The following is a 27,038-nucleotide window of genomic DNA, read 5'->3' on the forward strand; positions in this document are numbered from 1 at the left end:
TAGTTGTATTTAAAAAAAAAAAAGTACATTGGTGACTAACTATAATCTCGCTGATCTTGAGGCCTACAAAAACGGGATTTATTTTATTTTTTCTTTTTTTCTTATCAACTAGTCAACTAGTACCAACAAGGTTGACTAGTGGATTTACTAGTCGACTAGTTGCTTAAAGCCCTAGAATGAACCATTGTAAAGCGCACTGCTGACTGCTGAGTACTTGGAAAAGCGCTATAAAAAATGTCATAAAAAACACATTGTGAGTAATCCCCACCCCCCCCACAGGGTCCACAGCATGGTGGAGGAGCCCCCGCAGAGGCCCTCCATCAGCCTGGACACCATCCTCAACCAGGAGGTGTACAGCCTGACGTCGGACATCCGCAGCCTCATGCACACGCAGCGCGTCTACTACACCTCCCAGCTGCCCCAGCGGCTGCCGCCGCAGCGCCACGCCTGGCTGCCCAACCGCGCCTTCTCGGGCTTCGTGGCGCCCTACGTGACGCCGGCGGCCGGCCTGGTGGGCGCGCACCTCCGGGCGCTGGCCGAGAGGATGGGGCCGCTGCTCCCCCCGCCGCCTCCCACGCCTCCTCCTCCTCCTACGCCTGTCGCTGCTGATCCGAAGGTATGGCTCCCAGACCCTGTTTCTTCACACTTGATTTTTAGTTCAGTGGTTCCCGAACTTTTTCATGTCAAGGACCCCCCAAATTGACACCAATTAGCCCCACGGACCCCCATTTAACCCATTTAGGCCTGACGTCGAAATAAAAAAAACGTTCGCTCTATTCAAAGATTTGTGCCGCATTTTTACGATTTTTCAAAAATAGCAGACCTACAAGCTCGTAGCGCGCCACTCGGTGGCGCGCTACGAGCTTGTAGATCTGCTATTTTTCAATAGCTAAAGTATAACATAATGCTTAGTAAAAACACCAAAAGGTGTTCCCGCCCAAAATGGGTTAAAAACATATGCCAGGGACATATCCCGTAAGAGAAGATTTGTACGGCTCTAGCAGTGATTCTCAACCCGTTTAATTTCAAGGACCCCCCCAGTTTGACATGCATTAGGCTACGGACCCCCATTGAATGGCATTTCTATCTCTGGGACCCCCAATTTATATTGTAAAATGAATGTTAATGTAACTCTTGAGTGTACAAATGGAACATTTGTACACTCTGAGTTATAGACCCATATAAGGGTCCATTTTGGTTTCAAACTATCATTTAGCTGGGGACCCCCTGGAACTCCCTCAAGGACCCCTGGGGGACCCCGGACCCCACTTTGGGAACCATTGTTTTCGTTGATTTATACACCATTACCAGTAAGACGCCCTGAGGGCGAGAAGCGACCTCGCTCTAATTGGCGAGGTCGCGTGCACGCACGCATCCGGCCTGGGTGATGATGGCAGACTGCTGGGCGAGCGCTGGCGCTTTGGCATGGGGCGGTCAGATCAACATATGGAATTAATTCTGTGCTGGCCATATATGGAGCGTGTAGTGAGCGTACAGGGGTTGATGAGGTCAGATCAAACAAGAGTTGCTGGCCGGCTCCATATATGCAGATCTTCATATATGGATCGTCATATATGGAGACGGCCATATATTGGTGGCGTGACGTGTCACGAGGCGTGATGTCATGAGGCGTGACCATATATGGTGGTGTGACGGACGCGAAACGCAGGATTTCATAGTAAATTAATCTCTGCGTGCACGCACGCGATCTTTAGGGTCTTTCGGGGCTCAGATCCAGGACGGGAACCCCTTTTGGTGTTTTAACCATTATTTTAAACTTTATCTATTGAAAAATAGCAGATCTACAAGCTCATAGTGTGGCACCGAGTGCCGCGCTATGAGCTTGTAGCTCATAGCTACTGCTATTTTTGAAAAATCGTTAAAATGTGGCGCAAATCTTTGAATATATCATATTCTTTCACAGCGAACGTTTTTAACTCAAATCTTTGCTTCCGTCACTGGAACAACATATTTTCAGGTGAGGGTCGGCGGCCAAATACAGATAATTCTGGGGGTCCTTGACATAGGTCTAAATGGGGTTAATACATCTTTAATCCGAGATTGCGGGCAGTATCGAACTGCTTATATTGAAAGATCACCCGTCCAAGTGCCCCTGGAAATGGAGGGCTACTGCTTCCGGGGCACAAAACACTTTAAAATACATAAAATACATGTTGTACTAGTTCCTTTAAATTTGTAATTGTGTCACAGCCCTAGTTTTATGCTTTAAAAAGCGCTTTGAGCTAGGGCATTAAGCAACTAGTCGACTTGTCACTAGTCGATTTGTCGACTAGTAAATCCACTAGTCAACCTTGTTGGTACTAGTTGACTCAAGATCAGGTAGATTATAGTTATAGTCACCAATGTACACAGTTTTTAAATGTACAAATATTTATTTCCAAAAAACTTGTCGACTAGTGAAAATGACTAGAAGTGAATGCCCTACTTTGAGCATGCATTTCATGTCATGAACGCTGCTATAATAAATAAAGTTGTATGATTATTATTATCATTTAGGTCACGTCCCCACCTAGCCACGCGCAGACGGGCCCCGACCTCACATCGCCAAACCCGCCCCCCGTCGCAACAACAACAACGACGACGGCGGCCACGCCCAAGACCAAATCGGAACCCTCGCAGGCGAAAAGCGCCCGGCGGCCCAGAGACCACCACCACCACCGCGGCGGCGGCGGCTCCTCCGCCTCCTCCAGGGCCAAAACGGAGAGCGCCCTGACGGACGGCGTGTCCTCCGAGATGTACTCCCCGTCCCGTGTCACCCCCGGGTCCCCCGAGCAGCAGCAGCAGGCGGTAGGCAGTGTTGGTTTTGGCAGCAGATGTCTTAGTTTAGTTTCAGTCATAGTCCTCCTGAATAGTTTTCATTTTAGTTTGAGTCACATTTTAGTCACGCGGAATGTTTTAGTGTTAGTCTAGTTTTTAGTTGACTAAATATCATACGATTTCACTTGCTGAAAATAGCGGATCTACAAGCTCACAGCGCGTCGCGCTGTGACGCGTTGTGAGCTTGTAGATCGGCTATTTTCCGATCCGAAGTGTAAAATTACTTGTACTGGATCTCTTGTCCACTTCCTAGCATTTTAGTCTAGTTTTTATTTGTTGACGAAATGGACTATGTATTTAGTCTCAGTTTTAGTCATCATGGCTTAGTTTTTATTTAGTTTCTATGTAGTTTTTGTCAGTGAAAAAGGGTAGTCGACAAACATTTTTCGCCTTAGTTTTAGTCGACGAAAACAACACTGGCGGTAGGTGGCGAGTGGAGTGCAAACGTGCAACACGAGCAGAGAAGAAGAAGAAGAGCTCTTGTTGTTTTGGCTGAAAGTGAAACTACCCAAGCCCCTGGCTCTGCGGAGGCCAGTGTTGCTTTTGGCAGCATATTTTAGTTTAGACAGTCTTTGGACTGAAACTTCATTTAGTTTTAGTCATATTTTAGTCATCTGGAATGTCTTTGCGTTAGTCTAGTTTTAGTCGACTAAAGGTTCATACATAGTCTGGATTTTCGGTGGTGGGGTGACCACCGAACTACAACATGACGTCACGAGCCGCGGTGAAGAGCAAACCACCGCCACCGCCCCAGCCCTTCTCTCTGTTTTTACTCAACACCGCTCAACGTTATTTCAGCTCCGGTGGTCAGCTCACCACCGAAAATCCAGACTATGAATAGGCCTTTAGTGTCATGCGATGTTAGTCGACCAAATCTACAGTTGATTTAGTCGACACAAATTTTGTCGACTGTATTTTGCTGATCTACAAGCCGATCTACAAGCTCACAACGTGTCGCGACGCTGATTCATCCAGTCTTGCTATCTCGGGCATGGCTACCTGTGCAAAGGTAGATTAATCTCGTTGTCTCGGGCGTGGCGTCCGTTCCAAAACATGATATATCGTGATAATATGGTGTATTACACAACGGGTCGTTTCGGGGAAGCAATCCGATTGGTTGAAACGGCCTTCTAGCCGTGCTTCAAACCAGCATCATGGAACGGCTAATCAAAACAAAGGAATTCAGCTGCTCTGTTCTCCCAGAGCGCAGCAGACTCGGTGGCTAGGCTAGCTAGTTTCTTGGTACATTTGTGGTCGTAGTGGCTACATGTGTCATTAACACATCCCATCCATAGGACGTCTGGAAACGTCATAGGGAATCCAACCGACGCATACATAGGACGTGTGTACACGTCCTAGCGCGGGGGGATGAGGGGGGAGGGGGGTCAGAGTAAAAGCAGCCATGTCTGGCACCCCAGAGCTCCTATTTTGAAGGAATCCCGGAAAAAACTTGTTTTTTCAGCGATTTGCTTAGTTTTAAGAGTATATTTGCAATATTACACTTGAGGGGGTGGGTTTAACGCCATTAATGCACGCCTGGGATGCTGTTCCGAAAGCAACACGGACATTGCTCTCGTGTAATATTGCTTAATTGTGATACTGCTTGAAAAGACATCCAGTGATGTTATATTTTTCCATTCCCCTCCCCTCCCCTCCCCCAGCAGACAGCCCTGCCCCCCAGCGGCTCCGCCCTGCTGGCCAACAGCCTGATTGGCCAGCTGAAGCCGGAGGTGTTCAGCAGCCTGATGGAGGTGTTCAAGGACGTCACCAAGAACACGGTCAAGTTCTACATCCACTCTGAGCAGGAGGGCAACGGCTCCAAGTCCATCTGCACCGAGATCCAGGTACTACTGATGCAGCAACATTTAGATTTTTAGTTTTTAGTCAGTCTCTTGAATAGTTTTTCATTTAGTTTTAGTCACATTTTAGTCAACTGGAATGTTTTAGTGCAGGGGTGGGCAACTTTGACGATGGAGAGTGCCACTATATTTCCACACTCACTCCAGAGGGGCCACATTGCATATAATGTTGTAGCAAAAATAGCCGATCTACAAGCTCTCGTTTTGAGCTTGTAGATCGGCTATTTTTTACTATATTTGAATTGAAATCCTGAGTAATTTTTTTTGCTATTTTTTAATTTAACTTCAAATGCATTTACCGGTAGTTATACCTATGTTAAGTTTATGAACTTAAATACAAATACATTGGACATAAAAAGTCTAACATTTGAATACTAATCATTAAGCTACTAATATAGATAGACTGAAGTAATTAAAGCGGGTCATGTTATATGTCAGTACATTCTGATATTTACCTAAGGGCCACATTAAGTGAAGGTGGGGGCTGCATGTGGCCCCCGGGCCGCCAGTTGCCCATGTGTGTTTTAGTGTTAGTCTAGTTTTAGTCGACTAAATCTACAGTTGATTTAGTCGACTAAAATTTATTTTGGCGGGCCTTGATATTGTAATGGCTGATTTTACACTTGCTGAAAATAGCAGATCTACAAGCTGAGCTTGTAGATCCATCTATTTTCAGCATGCAACCAAGTGTAAAATGACTTGTACTGGATCTCTTGTCCACTAGTCCCTTCCTAACATTTTAGTGTCGCTTTTTTATTTGTTGACGAAATTGTCAGTATATTTAGTCACCGTAGCTTAGTTTTTAATTCGTTTCCCTTTAGTTTTCGTCAGTGGAAAAAGGTAGTCGACGAACATTTTTCGTCTTATAGTTTTAGTCGACGTAAACAACACCGGTACTGAGAGCATCTCCCCACGAGATCCAGGTACGGAGAGCACCGCCAAATATGATGTTTAACCCATTCTGACCTGAGATCAGATTCTAAAAATGTCTTCTACATCCTGGCAGTTTTCTGAAAAAGCTATGTTTCTATGTCAGTCGTTCTGACTGATTTTTCAAAAATAGCAGACCTACAAGCTCGTAGCGCGCCACTCGGTGGCGCGCTACGAGCTTGTAGATCTGCTATTTTTCAATAGCTAAAGCATAACATAATGCTAACACCAAAAGGGGTTCCCGCCCAGACTGGGTTAAAGGGCCGTGCAAACGCAGGCGTTGTTGCCTGGATCAACGGCAGGTCTCCTCCAGGTCTGTTGAAGAGGGGGCGCGACAATGCAAGCGTAAACAAAAAAAGCTAAACAGAATCCAGGTCTGGTGGTTGAGTCGCGCGGGGCGTGTGCGCGTAACGAGCACGCGCGCAAACAAATTCACGGGACTGCGCTCACGTAAATACGCTTGCGTTGTCGCACTGCGACTTCTCCGAGCAAAAACGCAGGTCTCATTGAAAATGAACTGTAGGCGCGTTTTATCGCTTTCCTTTTGCAAGGCCCTTAATCCTGATCCCAATAGAGCGTCGCAGTCCCGCCCCCTACCATGGACCAGGAAATGAATCCCAATGCATTTTTCCCATAGACATTTCAAAAAGTATTTATTTAAAGACGGTTACGCCGCGGACAAAGCCAACTCGAGTCGTGACAACTCATGACAACACACACAATATTTTGGACCAAACAAATAATTACAAAGAAGAAAAACAACAAAAAAAAGTGTTGTAACCTGCCGTTTTTTTTCCTTCTTTCTAATTATTTGTTCGGCCCGAAAAATTGTGTTTGTTGTCATGATTTGTCACGACTCGAGTTGGCTTTGTCCGCGGCGTAAACGTCTTCAAATAAATACTTTCTGAAATGTCTATGAGGAAAATGAACGGAGAATCATTTCCTGGTCCAGGGCAAGGACTGTCTAAGAAGGACGAGACGCGAAGACAACATGGCGTCGTACGGGCGACGCCATGTTGCTCCATGGAAGGAAAGAAACATGCGCAATGGGCTATATGCAGCCAACACTTCCGCGTTCAGCTTCCTTGGTCTCAACTGCGCATGTTTCTTTCCTTCCATGGAGCACCATGGAGCAACATGGCGTCGCCCGTACGGTCTTCGCGTCCCGTCCTCTTTAGACAGTCCTTGGTCCAGGGTAGGGGGCGGGACTGCGACGCTCTATTACTGAACATCTTTTAAAAAGCCTCCTCGTAATATTTGGTTGAATGTGTAATGAATGTAAAAAAAAAAAAAAAGGTATGACATTTTAAAATGTGTACTGTACAGTATAATATTCTATTATCTATACAGTACTAAAAAGCCCCTCATTGGACACGCTGGAGCGCTGTGTTCTTCTTTATCGTCTGTGATCACGGCGCGTTGTGTTATTATTTCACTCTCTGCACTTCCTCTGTATTAGAGCGTGTTTAACCCATTCTGGGCGGGAACCCCTTTTGGTGTTTTAAAGCATTATGTTATACTTTCGCTATTGAAAAATAGCAGATCTACAAGTTCATAGCGCGGCACCGAGCGCTAAGCGTAACTATTTGATAGGACGGAGACCTAACTAACCGCGTTGAACATGGCAGCCTCGTTCTGGTGCATGTCGTTATAAGTGGAAAACCTAAACCGGTTTTGAAACGTTTGCAGAAATGGCAACATCTAACAAGCTCAGTGCCACACGTTGTGAGCTTGTGTTAACACTCCCATCGCCCAGGACAAGTTCTTTGTCCTTTCTATTAGTAACGCCCCACGCCCAGGACGAAGTATTGTCCAAAAGACGAAGTTTATTGATATGAGAACGGATCGCATGGCTCCATAGCCCAGGAGCGCCTGTTGGGCAATCCTCGGTGTTGCGCAAGAGTGAGACGTCATCGAAAAACTCCCTCCCTCCCCTGTTTAGCTGATAAACGAAAATCTTAAAACGTTCATAACTTGCGATCTAAATCATCCCGTCTAATTATGAAAAAATATCCTGTGTTAGACGGCGCTCCGCGGTCCAGTCGCTAGTCGCGATAGATTTATTCTTACCTCCCGTTGTTGTCGATCGACTCTAGAGTGGTGTGGCTATTGTTAGCTGCTACAGACACATTCTCAACAACAACCGGTCCGTCCGGAAAAGGGGTCCGTGTTTATAAATCGAATGGGCGCTATAATGTAATGGATTAAACACCCGAGATTTGAACCCAGGTTTAAGAGGGAATCAAAATCCTAAATAGCTCGCTAGGCCCATCCCTGTGAGTCGCGACACGCAGCAATGTGTTCACACACACACACACACACGAAAAATGATGATGATCAATGGTTCTGGGTGTCTCTCTCTCTCTCTCTCAGGAGTACCTCCAGTCTCTAGGGAACAGGGAGTGCGTCCCCCAGGCCTTCCTGGAGAACAGTGGCAGCATGGACAAGCTGCTCATCATCATCCAGAACACGGACATCGCAGCGCACGTCCACAAGGTAATGACAATTAGTCCTGGGGAACGCAATGCCATTCATGATCCGCTCGGGAGCAGATGATTCCTTACATCAGGGGTGGGCATTTATAGATTGCAACTAGTGCAAAACGCTGCTGCACGCCTTCTGACAGGCACAAGAAGGCGTGACCACATTTCCCCCATTTTAGCTTCACTGCCCTGTATGTTTTAGGATCAAGTTTAAGATGTTATTGTTTGTTTTTAAATCCCTTAATGGGCTAGCACCTCCTTATATTTCAGATCTTTTAAAATTGTATGTCCCAGAAAAATCATTGAGATCAGCAAAACAAGCTTCTGCTGGAGGTCCCAAAGGCAAAACTGAGACTCAGGGGAGATCGTGCCTTTTGGGTAGCTGCCCCTAAACTGTGGAATGAACTCCCCCTCTTTGTAAAACGGTCCCCGTCCATCCCTATTTTTAAATCCCGTCTTAAAACACTTTTTTTATTCCCAAGCTTTTACCCCAGAGTGAGTTAATTTTTATTTTATTTTATTTTTATCTTTTGTTTTATTGTTTGTTTTTATTTTTCGCCACCCTGTTTTATATTTGTATCTCTATAATATGTTTTTGACGATTTTGTGCACTTTTATTTGTGTTTTTTGTTATGTTAAGTACAGTTGGAGGCCATCGATATTGTCCTTTTCTTTTTGCTGAGGTTTGCGTGATCTGTGCAAAAGGACAGTTAACGCATTTTGGGCGGGAACCCCTTTTGGTGTTTTAAACATTGTTATAATTTAGCTATTGAAAAATAGCAGATCTACAAGCTCATAGCGTGCCACCGAGTGGCGCGCTACAAGCTTGTAGGTCTGCTATTTTTGAAAAATCGTGAAAATATTTATTTCTAACCCTAACTGGAGGATTTAGAAGGATTTTTTAAAATTGAGGTCAGGCCTAAATGGGTCAAATGATAAGGGACAATATCGGTGGCACCCAACTGTAAAGCACTTTGGTCAACTCTGTTGTTTTTAAATGTGCTCTATAAATAAAGTTGGATTGGATTGGATTGGCAACTTTGACGATGGGCCAATATAATTATTCCCACACTCACTCCAGAGGGCCACAGTGCATATTACTGTTGTAGCAAATAATTGCCGATCTAGCATGTTTCAAGCATTATGTTATACTTTAGCTCATGCATGGGCAACTGGTGGCCCGGGGGCCACATGTGGCCCCCACCATCACTTAATGCGGCCCTCGGGTTAATATCAGAATACTGATATATTATTGATTTCAGCTTTCAGATTTCCAAACATGCAAACATGACCCGCTTTTGTATGTCCAATGTGTTTGGATTTAGTTCATAAAGTTAACATAACTATAACTAAATTCATTTGAAATTAAATAAAAAAGGTTATTTTTCAGGATTCCAATAAAAAAAAATTGACACATTTTTTTCAGGATTTCAATTTGAATGTAGCAAAAATAGCCGATCTACAAGTAGATCCTCTATTTTTGCCACGACAGTAATATGCAACGTGGCCCCTCTGGAGTGAATGTGGAAATATAGTGGCCCTCTCCATCGTCAAAGTTGCCCACCCCTTTAGCTATTGAAAAATAGCAGATCTACAAGCTCAATTTAGGTCTGCTATTTTTTTTAAATCGTGAAAATGTGCCTCAAATCTTACAGAGTGAACATTTTAACTCAAATCTTCTTGCTTCTGGTGAGGTCCCTGGAACAACACATTTTCAGATGGGGGTTGGCGGCCAATTACATATATTTTTGGGGGTCCTTGACATGAAAATGTTTGAGAACGACCAGAATCCTTGGTTTTTCAGAAAACTGTCAGGATATAGAAGACATTTATAGAATCGTCCTCAGGTCTAAACATGTAGCTATAGGTGTAATGTTAGAGACCACACAGAAGTGAACCTTTCAAGGCTGTTTTCTCAACTCGCTGTTTTCTGCAAGAAATTACTCTATAAGCCACATCTCCAAAACTGGTGGGTCAAACTGAACAACCAATATGTCAATTTGAAGCCATGATTCCCTGCTTTCACATGACATGAAAAACGAAAATTCAATTCAATGGCAGTCCCTCAGTCAAATTTGGTCACAAATGATACAGTTTATAGAGTGCTTTTCTAGATACTGGAAGTTGCTTTACAGAGAACGGAAACAAACGACGCCATTATCTGATGACCTATAAAGTAATGGTTAACCCATTCTGGGCGGGAACTCCTTTTGGTGTTTTAAGCATTGTTATACTTTAGCTATTGGAAAATAGCAGATCTACAAGCTCATAGCGCGGCACCGAGTGCCACGCTAAGAACTTGTAGGTCTGCTATTTTTGAAAAATCGTGAAAATGTGCCTCAAATCTTACAGAGTGAACATTTTAACTAAAATCTTTGCTTCTGGGGGGTGGTCCCTGGAACAACCCACTGACATAGAAAGAACCCACTGACATAGAAAGATGGTGTTTTTCAGAAAACTGTCAGAATTTAAAAGGCATTTGAATCATCCTCTGGTCTAAATGGGTTAATTTGATTGGTTGAGACATAATGCTTGGTGTTCTTCTGTCAGATCCCAGCCCTGGTGTCTCTAAAGGGTTTTATAATAATAATAATAATGCTTGTTGTTCTTCTGTCAGATCCCAGCCCTGGTGTCTCTAAAGGGTTTTATAATAATAATAATAATGTTTGTTGTTCTTCTGTCAGATCCCAGCCCTGGTGTCTCTAAAGGGTTTTATAATAATAATAATAATGCTTGTTGTTCTTCTGTCAGATCCCAGCCCTGGTGTCTCTAAAGGGTTTTATAATAATAATAATAATGCTTGTTGTTCTTCTGTCAGATCCCAGCCCTGGTGTCTCTGAAGGGTTTTATAATAATAATGTTTGTTGTTCTTCTGTCAGATCCCAGCCCTGGTGTCTCTAAAGGGTTTTATAATAATAATAATAATAATAATAATGTTTGTTGTTCTTCTGTCAGATCCCAGCCCTGGTGTCTCTAAAGGGTTTTATAATAATAATGCTTGTTCTTCTGTCAGATCCCAGCCCTGGTGTCTCTGAAGGGTTTTATAATAATAATGTTTGTTCTTCTGTCAGATCCCAGCCCTGGCGTCTCTAAAGGGTTTTATAATAATAATGTTTGTTGTTCTTCTGTCAGATCCCAGCCCTGGTGTCTCTGAAGGGTTTTATAATAATAATAATAATGCTTGTTGTTCTTCTGTCAGATCCCAGCCCTGGTGTCTCTAAAGGGTTTTATAATAATAATGTTTGTTGTTCTTCTGTCAGATCCCAGCCCTGGTGTCTCTGAAGGGTTTTATAATAATAATAATAATAATGCTTGGTGTTCTTCTGTCAGATCCCAGCCCTGGTGTCTCTGAAGGGTTTTATAATAATAATAATAATAATGTTTGTTGTTCTGTCAGATCCCAGCCCTGGTGTCTCTGAAGGGTTTTATAATAATAATAATAATAATAATAATGTTTGTTGTTCTGTCAGATCCCAGCCCTGGTGTCTCTAAAGGGTTTTATAATAATAATAATAATGTTTGTTGTTCTGTCAGATCCCAGCCCTGGTGTCTCTGAAGGGTTTTATAATAATAATAATAATAATAATGCTTGTTGTTCTTCTGTCAGATCCCAGCCCTGGTGTCTCTAAAGGGTTTTATAATAATAATAATAATAATGTTTGTTGTTCTTCTGTCAGATCCCAGCCCTGGTGTCTCTAAAGGGTTTTATAATAATAATAATAATGTTTGGTGTTCTTCTGTCAGATCCCAGCCCTGGTGTCTCTGAAGGGTTTTATAATAATAATGCTTGTTGTTCTTCTGTCAGATCCCAGCCCTGGTGTCTCTGAAGGGTTTTATAATAATAATGCTTGTTGTTGTTCTGTCAGATCCCAGCCCTGGTGTCTCTGAAGGGTTTTATAATAATAATAATAATAATAATGTTTGTTGTTCTGTCAGATCCCAGCCCTGGTGTCTCTAAAGGGTTTTATAATAATAATAATAATGTTTGTTGTTCTGTCAGATCCCAGCCCTGGTGTCTCTGAAGGGTTTTATAATAATAATAATAATAATAATGCTTGTTGTTCTTCTGTCAGATCCCAGCCCTGGTGTCTCTAAAGGGTTTTATAATAATAATAATAATGCTTGGTGTTCTTCTGTCAGATCCCAGCCCTGGTGTCTCTGAAGGGTTTTATAATAATAATAATAATGCTTGGTGTTCTTCTGTCAGATCCCAGCCCTGGTGTCTCTGAAGGGTTTTATAATAATAATGCTTGTTGTTCTTCTGTCAGATCCCAGCCCTGGTGTCTCTGAAGGGTTTTATAATAATAATAATAATAATAATGCTTGTTGTTCTTCTGTCAGATCCCAGCCCTGGTGTCTCTAAAGGGTTTTATAATAATAATAATAATAATAATGTTTGGTGTTCTTCTGTCAGATCCCAGCCCTGGTGTCTCTGAAGGGTTTTATAATAATAATGCTTGGTGTTCTTCTGTCAGATCCCAGCCCTGGTGTCTCTGAAGGGTTTTATAATAATAATAATAATAATAATAATAATGCTTGTTGTTCTTCTGTCAGATCCCAGCCCTGGTGTCTCTGAAGAAGCTGTCGTCGGTGAGTTTCGCCGGCGTGGACTCTCTGGACGACGTGAAGAACCACACGTACAACGAGCTGTTTGTGTCGGGAGGATTCATCGTGTCTGACGAGTTCGTGCTCAACCCGGACCTCATCTCACAGGGTGAGTCCCCCGATAGTCAAAGTCAAAAGTCGTACGATTTGTCACACACAACACACACACGTTACCGCAGTGACATTTGTTCTCCGCATTTGAGCCATCTCTTGGAGCGGTGAGCCAAGGAGCAGCCGTGCCACGCTCGTGAATCATTTGATTGGTCGATTTGACCCCCCCCTCAATCCAACCCATTGATGCTGAGTGCCAAGCCAGGGAGAGCACTGGGTCCCATTTTTACAGTCTTTGGTTTGACCCGGCCGGGGATCGAACCCCCGACCTCCCAGTTTCAGGGCGGACACTCTAACCACAAGGCCACTGAGCTGGGAATGAAGACACGAGCCAGCACACGATACGTGCCCTTTTTTTCACATGGTTTATTAAACCCATTTTGGTGTTAGCATTATGTTATGCTTTAGCTATTGAAAAATAGCAGATCTACAAGCTCATAGCGCGCCACCGAGTGGCGCGCTACGAGCTTGTAGGTCTGCTATTTTTTGTAAAATCGAAGAACGACTGACATGGAAACAGCTTTTTTTCAGAAAACGGTCAAATTTTCAAACAGACATTTTTAGAATCTGATCTCAGGTCAAAATGGGTTAATACCTCTTGAAGGACAGCGGACACGTTTCGGCCTCTTCATTCGCCTTCGTACCATTGAGCCTGTTTGCGCCTTTCTGCTTTTGCGGATTGTTTTGTTTGTTACGGTGTTTGACTGTACGGCAGTGTACGCTGTTGCCGTTTACATTTATCTCTAATAATACATTATTCAATCAATCAAACCCTCCACATCTGCGTACAGGCTTTAGTTCCGACACTATCATTGGTCCGACAGTCATTAGACCAACAGCCTACCTCGAACCCTATTGGTCCGACAGTCATCAGACCGACAGCCGACCTCGAACCCTATTGGTCCGACAGTCATCAGACCGACAGCCTACCTCGAACCCTATTGGTCTGACAGTCATTAGACCGACAGCCTACCTCGAACCCTATTGGTCCGACAGTCATTAGACCGACAGCCTACCTCGAACCCTATTGGTCCGACAGTCATTAGACCGACAGCCTACCTCGAACCCTATTGGTCCGACAGTCATCAGACCGACAGCCTACCTCGAACCCTATTGGTCCGACAGTCATTAGACCGACAGCCTACCTCGAACCCTATTGGTCCGACAGTCATTAGACCGACAGCCTACCTCGAACCCTATTGGTCCGACAGTCATCAGACCGACAGCCGACCTCAAACCCTATTGGTCCGACAGTCATTAGACCGACAGCCTACCTCGAACCCTATTGGTCCGACAGTCATTAGACCGACAGCCTACCTCGAACCCTATTGGTCCGACAGTCATCAGACCGACAGCCTACCTCGAACCCTATTGGTCCGACAGTCATTAGACCGACAGCCTACCTCGAACCCTATTGTTCCGACAGTCATCAGACCGACAGCCGACCTCGAACCCTATTGGTCCGACAGTCATCAGACCGACAGCCGACCTCGAACCCTATTGGTCCGACAGTCATTAGACCGACAGCCTACCTCGAACCCTATTGGTCCGACAGTCATCAGACCGACAGCCGACCTCAAACCCTATTGGTCCGACAGTCATTAGACCGACAGCCTACCTCGAACCCTATTGGTCCGACAGTCATTAGACCGACAGCCTACCTCGAACCCTATTGGTCCGACAGTCATTAGACCGACAGCCTACCTCGAACCCTATTGGTCCGACAGTCATCAGACCGACAGCCGACCTCGAACCCTATTGGTCCGACAGTCATCAGACCGACAGCCGACCTCGAACCCTATTGGTCCGACAGTCATCAGATCGACAGCCTACCTCGAACCCTATTGGTCCGACAGTCATCAGACCGACAGCCTACCTCGAACCCTATTGGTCCGACAGTCATTAGACCGACAGCCTACCTCGAACCCTATTGGTCCGACAGTCATTAGACCGACAGCCGACCTCGAACCCTATTGGTCCGACAGTCATTAGACCGACAGCCTACCTCGAACCCTATTGGTCTGACAGTCATTAGACCGACAGCCTACCTCAAACCCTGACCTAGCCATAACCGCAAGCACGGGAGCCAGTGTTGATTTCCTCGACTAAAACTAAGACGAAGAATGTTTGTCGACAAAAAACTGAGCTATGATGACTAAAACTAAGACTAAATATACTGACAATTTTGTCAAACAAATAAAAACTAGACAACAATGTTAGGAAACGACTAGTGGACAAGAGATTCAGTATAAGACAGTAAAAGACAAGTCATTTTACAATTGGTTGCGTGCTGAAAATAGCAGATCTATAAGCTCACAACGCGTCGCGTCATTATGACGGCATCAAGACCCGCCAAAATGCATTTTAGTCGACTAAATCAACTGTAGATCTAGTTGACTAAAATCTTATGATATTTAGTCGAGTGAAACTAGACTAACAGTAAAACACATTAAGGGTGACTAAAATTTGACTTAAACTAAATGGAAGCTATTCAAGAGACTACGACTAAAACTAAAAATCAAAATGTCCTGCCAAAAACAACACTTGACGGGAGCGGCGCATGTCCGAGCGCTAGTCCGACCGCTGTCCCCGCATGTCGGAGGAACTAATGCTCTGTCGGAATTCCCATCGGATCTACCTCATCTCTCTCATCCTACCTCAACTCACCGAATACCTAATTATCGAGGCCATTATTTGACTTTTTTTTTTGACGACATCAGCATTGGCTATTATGCAGCCGAGGTGTTCCTATTTTGTTGGTTTTTGACCACTTTCCACCTTGGTCGTTGGTTGGGGCATGTTTTGGACAAAGGTTTTTCATTTTTTAAGCACGTCTACAAGTGAGATTGTAGATTTCTTTTCTCCGTAGATTCTGTTTTTGAACATTTTGAACGGGGATCGGCATCAGTCGGTCCTGTACACCTAATCGCTGCAGGTCTAGTGTCCCACCAACAATGGAATAGTTGCCCGCCGAGATGGTCTGGTCGTCTTTCGGGCTAGACTGCCTATGTTTTAAGTCAGGGGTTCTCAACCCGTGGGTCGCGACCCCTCGGGGGGTCGCCAAATTATTTTAGGGGGTCCCCAAATTATTTAAAAAAAAAAAAAAAGATTTTGTTTTTTAATTTTTTTTTCACGATTTTTCAAAAATAGCTAAATTATAACAATGCTTAAAACACCAAAAGGGGTTCCCGCCCAAAATGGTTTAAGGTTATTGTAGCAGTCAATTTATATTGGGGGTCGGGAGGGGGCGGGGCGGGGGTCCCGAGACAGTTGCCAAAGCATTTTCGGGGGTCCCCGGCCAAAAACGTTGAGAACCCCTGTTTTAAGTTACCTTTGAACAGCCACATCCAGGAGAATGAGACTCGCAGGACACTTCCAAAGACACCAGGAGCTCCCAGCCAGCAGACTGGTGCTGTGTGGGGAACCAACACACGGGCACCTGGTCACGAGGACGTCCCACACTAACATACGTGGATGATGTACTCAAGAAAGATGCAGAAGCGCAAAAGCACCAACGAGCTGGCCGGATGTATGGAGAACCGGGATGACTGGAGGGGCTCGTCTGAGGACGACCTAGAGAGAGCACCGACCGACTGAGTTGCTTGTCATGAAGATCCACTTTAAAACGGTGTAATCGCTTGTCGTATAGTGTTGAAAAGTGTTCCAAAGTGGCGATCACAACAAGAGACCGGGACGAGGAAGCCACGCGCTGCTCGGCAGCTTCCCCATTGTAAACAATAGGGACGTTTGTTTACACATATGTGACTAAATTTGACTGAGGGACTGCCATTGGATTTTTATAAATTTTCGTTTTTTCATGTCATGTGAAAGTAGGGAATCATAGCTTCAAATTGACATATTGGTTCAGTTTGACCCACCAGTTTTGGCCTGACGTCGAAATTAAAAAAATGTCTTCAAAATCCTGACAGTTTTCTGGAAAAACAAGCAAAGATCTGAGTTAAAATGTTCACTCTGTAATGATATATATTCAAAGATTTGAGGCACATTTTCACGATTTTTCAAAAAAGCGCGGCACTCGGTATGAACTTGTAGGTCTGCTATTTTTCAATAGCTAAAGTATAACACAATGCTTTAAAACACCAAAAGGGGTTCCCGCCCAAAATGGGTTAAAAACGTGAATTAAACAATGAAAACATGCGAAACCGCAGGGGGAAGTGTTCCTACGGTGAATGAACTAGGAGTAACTGGGGGTTCTGTCGTCAAAGTGTTGACGGAGCATGCGTTTGCTTCTGTTTTTTCAGAACGGTTACAGGCTCTGCTGAGCTTCCTGGAGCAGCAGAGCACTCCGGAACGCCCGTGGCAGTGGAAGGTCCACTGCAAGTCCCAGAAGAAGCTCAAAGAGCTGGCCAGGTCAGTGCCTGTTGTCCACCAGAGTTGTTTTTGGCAGCAGATTTTAGCTTTAGTCATAGTCTCTTGAATCGTTTTCATTATTTTAGGGGGTGCCTAAATTATTTAAAAAAAAAAAGATTTTTTTTTTTTCAAAAATAGCAGACCTACAAGCTCGTAGCGCGCCACTCGGTGGCGCGCTATGAGCTTGTAGATCTGCTATTTTTAAATAGCTAAATTATAACAATGCTTAAAACACCAAAAGGTCCACTGCAAGTCCCAGAAGAAGCTCAAAGAGCTGGCCAGGTCAGTGCCTGTCCACCAGGGTGGTTTTTGGCAGCAGATTTTAGTTTTAGTCTCTTGAATAGTTTTCATTTAGTTTTAGTCACATTTTAGTCACCTGCAATGTTTTAGTGTTAGTCTAGTTTTAGTTGACTAAATATCATGCGATTTTAGTCTACTAAATCCGCAGTTGATTTAGTCGAACAAAATGTATTTAGGCCGTGCCTTGAGGCCGTCGCAATGATGCCGTTGTCGCTTGCTGAAAATAGCCGAACTAAAAGCCCACGACGTGTCGCGCTGCGACGCGTTGTGAGCTTGTAGATCTGCTATTTTCAGCATTCAAACCAAGTTTAAAATGACTTCTACTGGATCTATTGTCCACTAGTCCCTTCCTAACCTTTTAGTCTAGTTTTTATTTGTTGACGAAATTGTCAGTATATATTTAGTCTTAGTCATCATATAGCTTAGTTTTTTTATTTAGTTTCCATATAGGTTTCGTCGGTGGAAAAAGGTAGTCGACGGACATTTTTTTCGTCTTAGTTTTAGTCGAACAAAACAAACACTAACTGCTGTCCACAAAGAGCAACGCTGTCGACATCCGCAGTGTCGATTTAACCCCGCGGAGAGTGTGCTCAAATGCAACCAGACCCCATTTGGTTCTCTTGAGTTACAAATGATTAACCCGTTTTTGTTGCGGGAACCTTTTTTGGTGTTAGCATTATGTTATGCTTTAGCTATTGAAAAATAGCAGACCTACAAGCTCGTACGAGCTTGTAGGTCTGCTGTTTTTTGAAAAATCGAAGAACGACTGACATAGAAACATAGCTTTTCCAGAAAACTGTCAGGATGTAGAAGACATTTTTAGAATCTGATCTCAGGTCAAAATGGGTTAACCGATTGATTCATCCAAATGTATAAAATGAACCCTGGTGGGTTCTAAGGTGTAGCTCAGATTGTGGTGGTAATGAGGAGTTAACCCTTTAAACATTTTCATGTCAAGGGACTCCCAAGTTAACCCCTTTTGGCGTTTTAAACATTGTTATAATTTAGCTATTGAAAAATAGCAGATCTACAAGCTCGTAGCGCGCCACCGAGTGGCGCGCTATGAGCTTGGAGGTCTGCTATTTTTTAAAAACCGTTACAATGTGGCGCAAATCATTGAATATATATTTCAGAGCGAAAAGTTTTAACTAAAATATTTGCTTCTGGGGAGGTCCCTGGAACTACATATTTTGAGATGGGGGGGTCCGTGGCCCAATAGAGATAATTCTGGCGGTCCTTGACATGAAAAAGGTTGAGCACCACTTACATAGAAACATGGGTTTGTCAGAAAAAAAATTGAAGCCTTTTTTTTTTTAATCGACCTCAGTCCAAAATGGGTTAATAATATATTTGGCTGTGGGAATGTGGACCCCAATCTGAAAATATTGTGTGCCCGGCCAAAAGGGTTTACATTTCCTAAAAATCACCAAACTGAGCAGATATACAAGCTCCAAAACGTGTCGCTTCAGCGCTGCGTTTCTGGTCTGTAGATCTGCTACTTTTGAAGCTTTTTGTGTGACACTGTACTACAGTTGGAGGCCATCGATATTGTCCTTTTCTTTTTGCTGAGGTTTGCGTGATCTGCGCAAAAGGACAGTTAACCCATTTTGGGCGGGAACCCCTTTTGGTGTTTTAAACATTATGTTATAATTTAGCTATTGAAAAATAGCAGATCTACAAGCTCGTAGCGCGCCACCGAGTGGCGCGCTACGAGCTTGTAGGTCTGCTATTTTTGGAAAATCGTGAAAATATTTATTTCCTGAAAACTGGAGGATTTAGAAGGATTTTTTTTTAATTTTGAGGTCAGGCCTAAATGGGTTAAATGATAAGGGACAATATCGGTGGCACCCAACTGTATGCTCAAGAAGGGACGTTCATTTCCAGGGGCAAAAAAAACCCCAACACGAAACGTTACAATTTAGAGACGGCAACGACAACGTTTTGTAATTCCCCTCGTCCTGTCAACGCGCGCACGCAGGTTGAACTCCAACGCCATGGGTCTGCTGAACCTGCTGACGGTCTACCAGAAGAAGCACCTGGTGGAGTTCCTGCCTTACCACGAGTGTGACACGTTGTCCCGCCAGGCGCCCGACCTGGACTGTCTGATCAAGCTCCAAGCACAGCACACGCAGCAGAGACACCTCATCTTCCTCACAGGTAGGTCTAGTCTCGCGTTGCCAGACTGTTTCCTCTCGCAAGGTTCAAATGCTTCCGTCATACAGTCTGGAGCAACGGAAGCTCTGATCACGAGTCAAATATAAATGCTTCCGTCATACAGTCTGGAGCAACGGAAGCTCTGGTCACGAGTCAAATATAAATGCTTCCGTCATACAGTCTGGAGCAACGGAAGCTCTGATCACGAGTCAAATATAAATGCTTCCGTCATACAGTCTGGAGCAACGGAAGCTCTGATCACGAGTCAAATATAAATGCTTCCGTCATACAGTCTGGAGCAACGGAAGCTCTGATCACGAGTCAAATATAAATGCTTCCGTCATACAGTCTGGAGCAACGGAAGCTCTGGTCACGAGTCAAATATAAATGCTTCCGTCATACAGTCTGGAGCAACGGAAGCTCTGGTCACGAGTCAAATATAAATGCTTCCGTCATACAGTCTGGAGCAACGGAAGCTCTGATCACGAGTCAAATATAAATGCTTCCGTCATACAGTCTGGAGCAACGGAAGCTCCGATCACGAGTAAAATATAAATGCTTCCGTCATACAGTCTGGAGCAACGGAAGCTCTGGTCACGAGTCAAATATAAATGCTTCCGTCATACAGTCTGGAGCAACGGAAGCTCTGATCACGAGTAAAATATAAATGCTTCCGCCATACAGTCTGGAGCAACGGAAGCTCCGGTCACGAGTCAAATATAAATGCTTCCGTCATACAGTCTGGAGCAACGGAAGCTCCGGTCACGAGTCAAATATAAATGCTTCCGTCATACAGTCTGGAGCAACGGAAGCTCTGATCACGAGTCAAATATAAATGCTTCCGTCATACAGTCCGGAGCAACGGAAGCTCCGGTCACGAGTCAAATATAAATGCTTCCGTCATACAGTCTGGAGCAACGGAAGCTCTGGCCACGAGTCAAATATAAATGCTTCCGTCATACAGTCTGGAGCAACGGAAGCTCTGATCACGAGTGAAATATAAATGCTTCCGTCATACAGTCTGGAGCAACGGAAGCTCTGATCACGAGTCAAATATAAATGCTTCCGTCATACAGTCTGGAGCAACAGAAGCTCTGATCACGAGTAAAATATAAATGCTTCCGTCATACAGTCTGGAGCAACGGAAGCTCTGATCACGAGTAAAATATAAATGCTTCCGTCATACAGTCTGGAGCAACGGAAGCTCTGGTCACGAGTAAAATATAAATGCTTCCGTCATACAGTCTGGAGCAACGGATGCTCTGGTCACGAGTAAAATATAAATGCTTCCGTCATACAGTGTGGAGCAACGGAAGCTCCAATCACGAGTAAAATATAAATGCTTCCGTCATACAGTCTGGAGCAACGGAAGCTCCAATCACGAGTAAAATATAAATGCTTCCGTCATACAGTCTGGTGCAACGGAAGCTCTGATCACGAGTAAAATATAAATGCTTCCGTCATACAGTCTGGAGCAACGGAAGCTCTGGTCACGAGTCAAATATAAATGCTTCCGTCATACAGTCTGGAGCAACGGAAGCTCTGGTCACGAGTCAAATATAAATGCTTCCGTCATACAGTCTGGTGCAACGGAAGCTCTGATCACGAGTAAAATATAAATGCTTCCGTCATACAGTCTGGAGCAACGGAAGCTCTGATCACGAGTACAATATAAATGCTTCCGTCATACAGTCTGGAGCAACGGAAGCTCCGATCACGAGTAAAATATAAATGCTTCTGTCATACAGTCTGGAGCAACGGAAGCTCCGATCACGAGTACAATATAAATGCTTCCGTCATACAGTCTGGAGCAACGGAAGCTCTGATCACGAGTACAATATAAATGCTTCCGTCATACAGTCTGGAGCAACGGAAGCTCTGATCACGAGTACAATATAAATGCTTCCGTCATACAGTCTGGAGCAACGGAAGTTCTGATCACGAGTCAAATATAAATGCTTCCGTCATACAGTCTGGAGCAACGGAAGCTCTGATCACGAGTCAAATATAAATGCTTCCGTCATACAGTCTGGAGCAACGGAAGCTCTGATCATAAGTAAAATATAAATGCTTCCGTCATACAGTCTGGAGCAACGGAAGCTCTGATCACGAGTCAAATATAAATGCTTCCGTCATACAGTCTGGAGCAACGGAAGCTCTGATCACGAGTAAAATATAAAGCGGAAGTGGAGCCTCCTCCCCACTTCCGTTTCGCAAATGTATCCTATAATAGAAATAGAAATCATCTAAGCATATGCAGCTTGCAGCTTAGCAGAAATGGAAATGAAAAAAATCAAATGTAGGTGTAGTTCCAGACTCTATATAGCATTCGGAGATTGTGGAATAGTTGTCTGGCTACACGAGACTTAACCCATTTTGGGCGGGAACCCCTTTTGGTGTTAGCATCATGTTATGCTTTAGCTATTGAAAAATAGCAGATCTACAAGCTCATAGTGCGCCACCGAGTGGCGCGCTACGAGCTTGTAGGTCTGCTATTTTTGAAAAAACAAAGAACTGACATTAGAAACATAGCTTTTTCAGAAAACTGTCAGGATGTAGAAGACATTTTTCGAATCTGATCTCAGGTCAAAATGGGTCAAAACACCAAAAAGGGGTTCCCGCCCCAAAATGGGTTAATTATTCCATGTTGTGCTCATCTTTTCTCTTCCTCCTTGGCTTTGCGTCCGTCCGTCAGAGAGGCCATTCGAGATGTTCCTCCAGTACTCCAGGAACGGCATCGTGATCGCCAGCATCGACGACATCATGACCAGCTTCCACAGTCTGATCGGCTCCATCGACCAGAACGACCTGCCCACGCCGCCCTCTACAGGTGGGTGATGGTAACTTAACTGAACGGACGGGAAGCTTTTTTTTTTTTTTTTTTTGAACGCCCGATGGGTTGTAATCGTTTGGAAGACTTCTCGTTGCGTTTGGTTTATTTTATAAGGCAGAGAAGTTAGTTAGTGCGCTAAAACTCGAGGCTTTACCAAACGCCAGGTGTGAGTGATATGGAAAAATATAATATCATGTTATTTTTTTCACGATACATATTTATTTTCACAATATGTTTTCATGCTGTTTTCAGGGTTATTGTTCAAGTTACTTAACCCATTTAGGCCTGACGTCAACATTTAAAAAAATGTCATCTAAATCATGACAGTTTTCTGAAAAACCTATGTTTCTATATCAGTCGTTGGTCAAACATTTTCATGCCAAGGACTCCAAAAAATATCTGTATTTGGCCGCCGACCCCCATCTGAAAATATGTTGTTCCAGGGACCCCCCAGAAGCAAGCTCTACAAGCTAACCCCAAAATGGGTTAACAGTACAACCACCTACAACGAAACTGTCGTTGTACAAAAGTATAAATTAAGGTATATAACGTGCAAATCATAGAATGCCGCTTTCACTTTATCACGATATATATATATACACGATATCTCTGAAAAGGCACACTGTGGAAACGATATGTGTCACCCTATCGCCCACCCCTTGTGAGAGGCCAGCATTAACAGTTAAACTGCGGAATAAATTAATCACAATGCCCCGTTGACTGCCTAGATTCCTGGCTGGATTAATGATTTATTACGTGCCTATCGTGCCTGTTTCATCTCATTTTGAGCCATAATGTCCATAAAGACGGCGTGCGTGTGTGCACGCGGGGATTTTGGCCGATATGACGTGGACGTTAGCGGTGGTTAGCTAAAAATGCTATATCTTTTTTGAATGCTGGATTAACGCCAATTAATCAAATGTCGTTATCATGGCATCCTGGACAAAGGTAGGTTCATCTTGTTTTCTCGGGCGTGGCATCTAAACTGTTGATGTATGATTTTTGTATTTTCTCTTACACCGACTTTTATCCCTGTCACTTTTAAAAGTCACACTCACGCCTATGGCCCTGGTAGTGATTTTCGGCCCCGAGAGAGAGAGCCCTGGCGTACCCCCGGTACAATGGGAACACTTAACCCCCTACCCTGAAAATCCGGGAAGGTGGACTGCTGGGATATCTCACAATCGTGAGATATCCACATCACATCGTGGGCCCCCTGCTATCCCATCGGACAGAGCAACACCCAGACACATCGGGAGCATTTGGAAGTTCATTCCAAAACGCTGAGAACGGTGTCCGGCACCCCTTAGGGAGGATCGGCCCTATGATACTGACGTCGACTGTCAAGCCCCCTCCGTTCTGCAACTCACACCTCACGTGGTCTGAGCTCACAGCGCAAAGGGAGGGAGAAGTTCAGGGACTGTTCGACTATCGGGTGATGGCAATTGGTGTGAAATGGGCTTACGTGGCGAGGTTGTCAAAGCGTAAAAGAATTGTGCGGGGACACCGGGCCACTTAACGCCTGTCCGACTGTGATTATGCGCTTCCGCTACGAAGGGGACCCCCAGTGGGAACCCTGGGAGGAGGTGCCCAATTGTTCTATGACCCAGGTCAACAAGACCAAGGCCATAGAGTTGGGGAACAGTCGGATTTGTATCCGTGGTAACTCCTAAATCTGCCCGAATTGGTGCCCACCGTCCCTAAGTGGCCCATCAGTGAGGTACAGAGAGCTGCACGCTTTCTTCACACCTCATGGCAGTGGAGGCCTCCCCAAGAGCCCTCGCAAAGGAAATGCCGCGTTCGTTACCGCTGACCACTGCACCAATTGAGTTCACCTGGTACCGTACAATTAGCTCACGAACGGTTAGCCGCCGGATTCTCGCAATCCCCCGGTCCGTGAATGGTTTCTTTGGGTCCTGAGATTGACCCCGTTCTCCCTGGCATGTTGCGGGTGTCCCTGGGCAAGATGGCCACGGACATAATTCCCCCAATTAAGGTGAGGGGGGTTGTACCCCAATACCTCCTATGGATATCCTGGTAAACAGTACCGCACTAAGGGAGACCGCACTTGGTGTTATGCTAAAGATGCTTTTCCTTCAGACCCATGTGGACGAGGCCATGATTCGGCCACCGCTAGGAGAATCACTCACGTCGACAACCGGACGTGGGTGACACGGGTAACAATGCCTCTTAAGTTTCGCCATGACATGGACAAACCTTGCGTAACCCACACCCCCCAACCAGGGGGGTGGGCTAACATGCACTGCTACGACGCTCCAGTGTCCGCCACCCCTTTAGGCGATAAGCGGTGGCGCGCTGTTCGATGGGGCACCGCCACGGAATACTTGGATCCGTGCTACCCCTGGGACATAGGTGGCGCCACTGGTCATGCTTTTAACTGTCCTCGTGACTCGCGATTGGTGAGCGCCAGGCCACGACGACATACAAGGGTCGCTGCTCTGAAGTGTGGAACGGCCGTTAACTGTAATGAGCCGTTTTACATCGAGTGCTATCCTTAACTGCTTTCCGCCATCTGCATACCTCCGAAACCGTTGGAGCTATGGGAGTGTTCGCATCTGCAACAGTGAGGTGCGGCCTAGCACTAACCTGTTTGTAGAACACAATACATCTACAATAGATTTGCGGCGATTGTGGGGCCAGATCTTTGGTTATCATTCTCCCCGGGAAGGGCCCTTCTCCCTTCTCGCAGGGAAGGATGGACCAGCGAGAGCGTTCACTCTTGAGGGCGGTCTGGCCTATAACTCATGGCTGAAATCTCTCCTGAGGGAAACTGCTCGCAGAATCGAAGCCCGCGGCCGCAATGGAACACTAGCGACTTCAAAGCTACTATGTTGGTGTTAAATTTCGCCATAGCTGCCAGAGACCTTGTTGAGGCAATAGAGGAGGGAGCCACCGAGATGTACAAACGGTAATCCACCTGGCATTATGCTACGTGAATGCTCAAACGGGCTCTCCCTCTGCTGATGATCTTGGGCCTCGTTATTCTTATCGCAGTGCTTCACAAGATATGGTTCATGCAGCTGTCGGGCAGAGCTGTGAAAGCAGCTAGCCTGGTCTTAATCGGCGCGGTCCGGCGAAGGGGGGGGACGAGACGTATATGCTGTAAGTCCTACAAGGGGCTCCCCTGGAGAGTGGTCGCACACGCGAGCGGGCAGCAGGGAGACCGGTTACGCAATCCGCTCTACCAGCCCAGGGGTCAGCGTGGGACGTGCTTGCGGACATTGATTTGACAGTTTGCCTGATGATGCCATGACACAGGTACTGACCTATCCGTCTTCCTAGATGAGGGCGCCGTCCAGTGTAAGCCAGCGGCGGGCACCCGGGAGTGGCCGCCACCTTCCGGGGGCTCGGCAGGAAACACTCCCCAGCCTCCTCCTCCTCCCGGTCGCCAGACCGAGACGAAGCCCATCGTCGAGTCCTCCTGGATCCCCTGCCAGGAAGCCACGAGTGCCGCCAGCCTCCAGCTGATTCATCGCGATGGACACCGGATGTCAAACGCTGAACTCACTGATCCGTGCACCTGGGATGACGTCGTGGGCTACGTTCCCGGCGGGCGGCGCCAAACGATGCCCTTCAACCCGATGGGACAGCGTACGCGAGTCGAGCTGGAGTCGTACTCCGAGCTCAGGTCGGACGTTGTCGGGAACCTACTCGTGGGGGACGACTGGGGTGCCGTGCTCCCTGCGCGAGTCCTCGTCTGGCAGGTCACCAGAGCCAGCGCCGAGTTCAAGCCGTGCCAGGGCATGATATGGGCCTGTTTCTCTGGAGCCAAGGACGAGAAGGATCCGCAGCACGCGGTCGCCGTGATGGGCCCCTGCACTGAGCCCGGAGCCATGCGGTACAAGCAAGGGGTCCGTGAATGCAGGAAGACGGACGGAGAGACAGGGGCCAGAGGAGGAGGGGGTGTTAGGGGCAGGCAGCAGCACCGGCCGCCAACCCCAGCTGCCCGCAAAAAGAAGAAGAAGCAGAACCCCCAGGCTTATGGCCCTCATCGTTTGGCCAGGCCAGGTGCCCCGGATAGGCCTACAACCAGGAGCACCCAGTGGAAAGCTCGGATGCAACAGCAGCCATATCATCACCAGTCCTACGAGAGATACGCCTCATATGGGCGCCACGTTCCTGGTACCCTGGTGGAGATGATGTCTTACCGTGCAGCTGAAGAATATCCTCCTCTCCCTCGGCCAGCCCAGCGTGGCGCGGAGATGTACTACCGTACAGCTGAAGAATACCCACCTGTCCCTCGGCCAGCCCTGCGTGGCGCGGAGATGCACCGTGCAGCTGAAGCATACCCAACTCCGCTCCTCTCCCTCATAACCCGGCCGCCCTACTATCGCCACCGTCGGCCAGCGCGCCGTCCGTCATCCCAGCCCGCTCCACGAGGCCACCAGTAAACGGAGATGTGTTCTGATGATGACCACAGTGTGACACAATGTAAACGTGTTAATGGAACCGAATGCAACCTTCGTCTTTATGCTACCGTGTTACTCTTTGTGCAGCATGTGCTATAGCTCGACTGTGCAGTCTCACATGTGT

The 27,038-nt window shown here is 45.8% G+C and overlaps 1 protein-coding gene across 6 annotated transcripts in view; it reads left to right on the forward strand.

Annotated features, from left to right (window-relative positions):
- The window catches only part of tasorb (transcription activation suppressor b), a 94,906-nt gene that overhangs the window by 56,945 nt on the left and 10,923 nt on the right, over window positions 1-27,038 (forward strand). For 5 of the 6 annotated variants that reach the window (XM_079519300.1, XM_079519301.1, XM_079519305.1 and 2 more), the window contains exons 22-29: window positions 280-616; window positions 2,518-2,808; window positions 4,500-4,682; window positions 8,001-8,123; window positions 12,665-12,824; window positions 17,089-17,197; window positions 19,476-19,654; window positions 22,347-22,481. In XM_079519300.1, coding sequence (XP_079375426.1) covers window positions 280-616; window positions 2,518-2,808; window positions 4,500-4,682; window positions 8,001-8,123; window positions 12,665-12,824; window positions 17,089-17,197; window positions 19,476-19,654; window positions 22,347-22,481 — 1,517 coding nt within the window. The remainder of the gene's footprint in view (window positions 1-279; window positions 617-2,517; window positions 2,809-4,499; window positions 4,683-8,000; window positions 8,124-12,664; window positions 12,825-17,088; window positions 17,198-19,475; window positions 19,655-22,346; window positions 22,482-27,038) is intronic. The other variant, XM_079519302.1, reaches the window with a different exon arrangement.

Source organism: Electrona antarctica (genome assembly GCF_951216825.1).
Source record: "Electrona antarctica genome assembly, chromosome: 2".
NCBI lineage: Eukaryota > Metazoa > Chordata > Actinopteri > Myctophiformes > Myctophidae > Electrona > Electrona antarctica.